Below are 8,332 nucleotides of genomic sequence, written 5' to 3'. Positions count from 1 at the left end.
CTTTGCATACTCTTGGTTCCGACCACAGATATATTTTGATACAAGGTACAGAATGAAATAGATTCTAAGAAAGTAGATGGCACAGATCTTGTCATGATTTTGCTCTGGAATGTTGAACCTTTCTGTTTATAGGCAGCTTGTTTACCTAAAGACTGCAATTTTATATTTAAACTTTGAATTTACAATGTCTTCTCTTGATGAAAAGTATTTAAAAACCAAAAAAACCCTACATAAAACAGGAGGTTAGTATAAGTTTTACCCTAATCAGACTTCTAGCTAAAGGAACATGTCAGACTGTTACATTATTCCTTCATCTCCCTGGAAACACACTAATTTTTCCAAATGGTTTTAATCATTTTGGATATGAAAAAAAATCCTTAGACAATCTCCTCAAGTATGAATACTAAACATATTCTTTTAATTCTGGACTTGCTGCCTTTAAAATGTCAAAAATAAATTTATTGAATGGTTTTTAATTCTAAATACAATTCCATTTATTCAGATTAGGTATCAAATGTGGTCTTAAATACCCACATTGTACAAATTTGTTGGTTTTGTGTTGGGTTTTTTTTTTTTTTTTTTAATATAGCAGACCCATTAGATCAAATATACATAGCTCAAACTGGTAGGGGGCTGCAGAAAGGCCAAAACTGCTTCAGTGTCTTCTTATGGTTGGTTGGTTGATTGATTGAGGAGGAATAGCAGAGGCAGAATGTTAATGGCTATAAAAGGACTTTCCATGACAAGGATCTTCAGAAAGTGTTTTTCTCCTTAAAAACCACCACCAGGACAAACATAACCGGAATTTTAAGAATTTACTTCCAGCCTGGGTTATGCAACAGATCTTAGGCACAACATGATTACGTATCAGACTTTAGGCCACAATCTCTAAACCTAGCATAGGCAATGTTCCTAGAGGTGGGCTACTCTGGTGCAGGACTGAACTGCACGTTAGGCCCAGGAAACAGAGTCCTCTTCTTGACTGGAACTTCACTGCTGCTCTTTTTTAAACATGCATTGTTTTTTGCTTGGCTTTTTGTTATTGATTTCTAAAGAGTTAAGATGCTTTATTTAAAATTTTCCTTCCCCTCCCCTATGTCCCATATCCATGCAGAGTCGTAGAGGTGAAATTGCTTGGCTGGGCTGAGGGGGCTCCTATCCTCCAAGGTTAACGCAAGTCCTCTCCCTCCCCTTGTATAGTTTTCTTGATGCGAAGCAGCATGGTGGTGAGCCACTGATCAAGCCTGGAGATAGAATCATATTCCTTCACCTATGGAGGGTCCAAAGAGAAGGGGAAGAGATTAGATACTTGTCAGTGACAAAGTAACAGCCACTAGCATACTAATTCCTCAGTAAGAACAGAAAGATAGGGGAGGCAAACATAGCTGAGGCCTCTAGTTTAGAGATAGAACTGCAGGGTTCCCCAAGGTTTCAGTTATACTATACACCCCCCCCTTAATTACAGAGCATCAATTTTTGTAACAAGCATTCAGCTTTCATCCACAGATCCTTTGTAAATCAATATTTTCAACACCCCACAAATTCTTCAGGTCGGTATACTCTCCAGATCACTGTATTGTCAGTTTGACCAACCCAGTGGGTGGCATATCACTTCCATGTCAAGCACAAAATATACAGTATGCTCCACTCCCCAGACTTACCGCATCTGTATAACTGTCAGTATTCTGTTCTTCATGTGCTTCCAGCAGTTTCTTTGAAAGAAAAGGAAACAGTATTTACTATCTAAAATTTAGCAGGACAAGAAATCATAAGCTGTTAAAATTATTCCCTTTGAAACTAGCCAAGCATGAACAAAAGTTAAAGCACAACTGAACTCTGAGGACTTTCTTAAGAAATCAGACGCCACAGGTGACCCTTGAGGGGAGGAATGCTGGCCTAGTGCCTCAGTAAGCCTGGTTCCAAGAGAGGTTGAAGAGGCTCACCATTAAAGATAGTTTTCACAGCAACCTTTGAACTACATATATAAATTTGCATATTTTTGCTTGGTGTTAATTTAATTTCCTCTCGCCCACCCCAAGGCAGAGTTTTTATTTCTTTAAGCTTTTCAAACAACCAGGAACAGGGCATTACTTTGGTAGGATTTTTTTGCCCTTTTATTCTTCTTCCAAGTATTAAGTACTTCTGCACTACAGTATGGCTGGGAAACATCAAAATCATCAAAGCTGCTGCTCAGGTTACAACTTCTGTCTGTGCAAGCAGAGGGAATGGTTCCATGTGCAAGCTGTCTTCAGCTTGAATCCCTCATGAAGGAAGTAAAGGAACTGAGAAGCATCCGTGAGAATGAGAGGTACATCAATGAAATGGTTCATGAGGCATCAAAGAATTCCAGCAGTGGGGAAGAGGCTGTGCTGAGGGAAGACAGCTGTACTCAGATTACGGAACACTGCAACATTGGTACTGTGACCCCCCCCCCCCCCCATCCTTGAAGAACCATTATGCTGTCCTGGAAGTGGAAGAGATGAGAGCATCCTAAGGAGAGGAAGGACCAAAGCTTGAAATCCCTAAAATTATTAGATCCATGATCACTAGGAAATGTAAGGTAGTGGTAGGTAGTGATTCCCTTCCGAGGGGTACAGAAGCATCCATTTGCAGACCAGACATGTCATGAAAGGTATGCTGTCTGCCTTGTGCCAGAATCCAAGATGTTACAGAGAACTTGCAGAGACTGATTAAGCTCGATGACTATTATCTGATGTTGCTCATCCACGCTGGCACTAACAATAATGCCAGGACCCCTGTGAATGTATTAAAAGTGACTTTGTAGCTCTGGGAGAGAAGGTGAAGCAGTCAGATGCGCAGGTGGGATTCTTGTCCATCCTTCCTGTTGAGAGTAAAGGCCAGGGCAGAGAAGCTTGCATCCTGGAGAAGAATGCATGGCTACGTGGATGGTGTCATCAACAGCGTTTTTGCTACCTGGACCATAGGATGATTTTCCAAGGGCTGCTGAGCAGGGATGGTATGCAACTATCAAAGAAGGGAACAAGTATCTTTGGTAGCAGGCTGACTAATCTACTGAAGAGGGCTTTAAATTAGAAATGATGGGGCAGGGTGATCAAAGTTCCCAGTATAAGTATAAGCCCTCAGGTAAGTAGATCACTGAAAACCTCTACACGGATGAGAAAAGGGGGCAATGCCTGGAAAGCAGTATATACTAATGCTCGAAGTATGGGAAACAAGATTCTGGCTCTAGAAGCTGTGATGGAAGAAGATGAGTTGGATATAGTGGTAGTCATGGAGACGTGGTTCACAGAGTACCATGACTGGGATGTAGTTATACCGAGCTACCCTGTCGGGAAAGAGACTAGGAAGAAAAAGAGGGGGGGGGAATAGTGTTATATGTTAAAGATCATATTAAAGCCACACAATTGTAGGATCTGCAAGGCAAGGAAGAGGCATTGTGAATTTGGAAAGAGGGAATGGTGAATATATTTACTTAGGGTGATATACAGGCCTCCTTCACAGACAGAAGTGGACAGATTTAATAGTAGATATTCAGAATACAGGGTGCCCACAAAAACACTCCTGATTTAAATGGTTACAAAACCAATTGGAATATTTTTTCACCTTTGAGGCTACAGTTTCATCAACTCAAAGTTTCATATGGTATCTGTTGATTACATACACTCTATGTGCGCTCCACCTGTTACTCGGCAGACCAGACTCTCTGAAGCATTTCCAGCGCAATTGCGTTTATAGCTTCGGTGATGCATTCCTGCAGATCATCCATAGTTGCGGGTAGTGGAGGTACGTTTTCTTTCACGTACCCCCAAAGGAAAAAGTCAAACAGTAATGTCCAGTGATCTCGGGGGCTACCTGGTCATTTTGTCACGTTGCATTGTCTGAAGGTTGTAACTTCCGCACCAATTGCAGCTTATAAGGGTGAAAGTGCAAGCGATTGTGTAAGATCTTGCCAATCGTGCTTTGTGGGACTTGTATTTGCTGTCATCTTATTTATAAACATATTCCAATAAGTTTTGATTTTGTAACCATTTCAAAATCAAGGAGCATTTTTGTGGGCATCCTGTATATCTAAAAAAGGGGAAGTTTTATTAAAATGTGATTTTAATATGACGGATGTTGATTGGGGTAACTGTATTGTGGGGTCTTCTAGAAGTAAGGAGATCCTTTAGTCTCTACAAGAACTGTTCCAGCAGTTGGTAATGAAACCCAAGCGGGATGGGGTCATACTGGACTTAGTGCTTACAAATGGGGAAAGTGTTTCTGATGTTACAGTGGGTAATTATCTGGCATCCAGTGATCACTGCATGGTACGGTTTAATATTAAGAGCTTAAGGAATAAGATGGGTGAATTAGAAGCTATGGCACAAAAAGATAACGTTGACATCATTGGAATCACGGAAACATGGTGGACTGAGGAAAACGTCTGGGACACAAGCTATACCGCAGACAGCAATGTTACTTACCGTAACAGTTGTTATCCAGGGACAGCAGGCAGCTATTCTCACTAGTGGGTGATGTCATCCGACAGAGCCCCGATACGGATGTCTCACAAGCATATTTTGCTTGAAGAAACTCAGAAGTTTCGAGATGCCCGCACCGCACATGCGCCAGTGCCTTCCTGCCCGATGGTCCGGGCGTGTCTCCTCAGTTCAGGTAGCTAGCAGAGAAGCCAACCCAGGGGAGGTGGGTGGGACGTGAGAATAGCTGCCTGCTGTCCCTGGATAACAACTGTTACGGTAAGTAACATTGCTTTATCCCAGGACAAGCAGGCAGGTATTCTCACTAGTGGGTGACCTCCAAGTAACCTCAATGGGATGGAGGGAGAGTTGGCAACTTAGGAGAATAAATTTTGTAACACAGTTTGGCCAAACTGTCCATCCCTTCTGGAGAAAGTATCCAGACAATAATGAGAGGTGAATGTATGAACCGAGGACCAAGTGGCAGCCTTACAAATCTCCTCAATCGGTGTCGATCTGAGGAAGGCTACAGAGGCCGCCATTGCTCTGACCTTATGGGCTGTGACCTTACAGGGAAGGGGTAATCCAGCCTGGGCATAGCAGAAAGAGATACAAGCCGCCATCCAGTTGGAGATGGTGCGCTTCAATACAGGTCGTCCCAACTTGTTTGGATCAAAGGAGACGAAAAGTTGAGGAGCAGTTCTGTGTGGCTTGGTGCGATCCAGGTAGAAAGCCAAAGCACGTTTACAGTCCAGAGTATGAAGAGCCGATTCTCCAGGATGAGAATGAGGCTTTGGAAAAAACACTGGAAGAACAATGGATTGGTTGAGATGAAATTCAGAGACCACTTTAGGCAGGAATTTCGGATGAGTGCGGAGGACAACCTTGTCATGATGGAATACTGTGAAAGGTGGATCCGCCACCAAGGCCTGAAGCTCACTGACCCTGCGAGCAGACGTGAGGGCCACTAGAAAAACCACTTTCCAAGTGAGAAACTTTAGTGGAGCCTTGTTGAGAGGCTCAAAAGGAGGTTTCATAAGCTGAGAAAGGACAACATTGAGATCCCAAACCACTGGAGGAGGTTTGAGAGGAGGATTGACATGGAAAAGTCCTTTCATAAATCTGGAAACCACAGGATGAGCAGAGAGAGGTTTCCCTTGTAGAGGCTGATGGAAAGCCGCAATAGCACTCAGGTGGACTCGTATAGATGTCGACTTGAGACCAGACTGAGACAGGTGTAGAAGATAGTCCAATACAGAGGATAGGGAGGCTCGCTGAGCCTCCTTAGAATTGGAAACACACCAGGAAGAAAATCTAGTTCATTTTTGGGAGTAGCATTGACGAGTAGCAGGCTTCCTGGAAGCCTCCAAGACATCTCTCACCGCCTGGGAAAACTGGTGAGGAGTTACGTTGAGAGGAACCAAGCTGTCAGGTGGATGGTTGGGATGAAGAAGAGATCCCTGATGCTGAGTAAGCAGTGAAGGAAACACTGGTAGAGGGAATGGCTCCCTGCTGCTGAGTTGGAGTAGAAGGGAGTACCAAGGTTGTCTGGGCCACCGAGGAGCTATTAGAATCATGGTGGCATGGTCAGACTTCAGCTTGACCAGAGTCTTTTGAATGAGAGGAAATGGAGGAAACGCATACAGAAAACGATTCCCCCAATCCAGCAGAAAGGCATCTGCCTCGAGGCGATGAGGAGTGTAAATCCTGGAGCAAAACTGAGGCAGTTTAAAGTTGTGGGGAGCAGCAAAGAGGTCTATCTGAGGCGTCCCCCACTGTGCAAAGATCTGATGAAGGGGTGTGGAATGGAGTGTCCATTCGTGAGGCTGGAGTAGACGACTTAAGTTGTCTGCCAAGACATTGTCCTTCCCCTGAATGTAGACAGCTTTGAGGAAGGCGTTGTGGCGAACCACCCAATCCCAGACTCTGAGAGCTTCCTGGCAGAGGGAGGCCGAGCCCGTGCCCCCCTGCTTGTTGACATAATACATGGCAACCTGATTGTCTGTGCGAATGAGGACCACCATGTCGTGAAGCAGGTATTGAAAAGCTTGAAGAGCATAGAAGATGGCTCTGAGCTCCAGAAGATTGATTTGATGGAGTCGGTCCGCACTGGTCCAGAATCCCTGAGTGCGAAGACCATCCAGATGAGCACCCCAGGCATAGGTCGAGGAATCGGTTGTGAGAACCTTCTGGTGGGGAGGAGTGTGAAATGCCAAACCTCTGGATAGATTCGAAGAGGTCATCCAAAGTAGAGACTGCCGAAGAGCAGGAGTGACTATGATGTGTCGAGTCAACGGGTCTGACACCTGAGTCCATTGAGAAACCAGGGTCCACTGAGGAATTCTGAGATGGAGTCTGGCCAAGGGCGTCACATGAACTGTAGAGGCCATGTGGCCCAGGAGGACCATCATGTGTCTCGCTGAGATGGTGCAACTCTGGGGAAGAGTGAACAAGAAAAGGACCTGGGTGTACTGATAGATAGGACCCTGAAGCCGTCGGCACAATGCGCGGCAGCGGCAAAGAAGGCAAATAGAATGTTGGGCATGATAAAGAAAGGAATCTCGAGTAGATCGGAGAAAGTTATAATGCCGCTTTATAGGGCAATGGTCAGACCACACTTGGAATACTGCGTCCAACATTGGTCTCCCTACCTAAAGAAGGATATAAAACTGCTGGAGAGGGTGCAGAGACGAGCAACAAAACTGGTGAAGGGTATGGAGAAACTGGAATACGAGGATAGACTTATAACACTAGGATTGTTCTCCCTTGAGAAAAGGAGACTGCGTGGGGATATGATCGAGACCTTCAAAATACTGAAAGGAATCGACAAAATAGAGCAGAGAAGATTATTTACATTGTCCAATTTGACACGGACTAGAGGACATGTAATGAAGCTAAGGGGGGACAGGTTCAGGACTAATGTCAGGAAGTTCTGCTTCACTCAGAGAGTGGTTGACGCCTGGAATGCCCTCCCAGAGGAGATTATTGCGGAATCGACCGTCCTAGGCTTCAAGAGCAAACTAGATGCATAACTCCTTAAGAGAGGCATATAAAGATATGGTGGACTATAAATTACGCCTGGTGTACACCTGGCAGGGCCTCCGCGTGTGCGGATCGCCGGACTTGATGGACCGAAGGTCTGATCCGGAGATGGCAGTTCTTATGTTCTTATGGACTGGCGAGAAGACACAGACTGGCAGAGATGAAGAAGAGCCTCCATGCGCTGAGGAGGAAGGAATGCTCCGAGTCGAATGGTATCCAGGACCGCCCCGATGAAGGGGAGAGACTGGGTAGGCTGTAGATGAGATTTGGGGAAGTTGATCTCGAAGCCCAAACTCTGCAGGAAGCAAATTGTAGCCAGGGTCGTCGAAATGACCTCTGGAGCAGAGGGGGCCTTGATGAGCCAATCGTCGAGGTAGGGAAATACCTGAAGACCCCTGTTCTGGAGTGCAGCGGCCACCACTACCAGACACTTCATGAAGACTCTGGGAGACGAGGACAGGCCGAATGGAAGCACTCGATACTGAAGATGTAGATGTCCCACCCAAAATCTGAGGAACTTGCGGGAGGCCGGATGAATGGGAATGTGAGTGTAGGCCTCCTTGAGATCCAGAGAGCATAACTAGTCGTTCTGCTCGAGGAGGGGGTAGAGAGAAGCAAGGGTCAGCATGCGAAACCTCTCCTTGACCAGGAACTTGTTGAGGACCCGAAGGTCCAGTATGGGTCGCAGGTCGCCCGTCTTCTTCGGGACAAGGAAGTACCGGGAGTAAAACCCCCGGTTGTGTTGGTCCACAGGGACCGGCTCGACGGCCCGAAGCCGAAGCAAAGCCTGAGCTTCCTGAAGAAGAAGAGCGGTCTGAGTCAAGTTGGAAGGATACTCTCTTGAAGGGTGG

At 45.5% G+C, this 8,332-nt stretch overlaps 1 protein-coding gene across 1 annotated transcript in view; it reads right to left on the bottom strand.

Annotated features, from left to right (window-relative positions):
- Positions 1–390: 390 nt before the first annotated feature.
- The window catches only part of NAPA (NSF attachment protein alpha), a 74,645-nt gene continuing 66,703 nt past the window's right edge, over positions 391–8,332 (bottom strand). Inside the window, exons 10-11 of the mRNA XM_033954745.1 lie at positions 1,662–1,712; positions 391–1,270 (exon numbers count right to left, since the gene is read on the bottom strand). Of these exons, the coding sequence (XP_033810636.1) occupies positions 1,169–1,270; positions 1,662–1,712 (153 nt within the window). The 3' untranslated portion in view covers positions 391–1,168. The remainder of the gene's footprint in view (positions 1,271–1,661; positions 1,713–8,332) is intronic.

This window comes from Geotrypetes seraphini, chromosome 8, assembly GCF_902459505.1.
Source record: "Geotrypetes seraphini chromosome 8, aGeoSer1.1, whole genome shotgun sequence".
NCBI classification, from domain to species: domain Eukaryota; kingdom Metazoa; phylum Chordata; class Amphibia; order Gymnophiona; family Dermophiidae; genus Geotrypetes; species Geotrypetes seraphini.
This window is presented reverse-complemented; position numbering and strand designations above follow the sequence as displayed.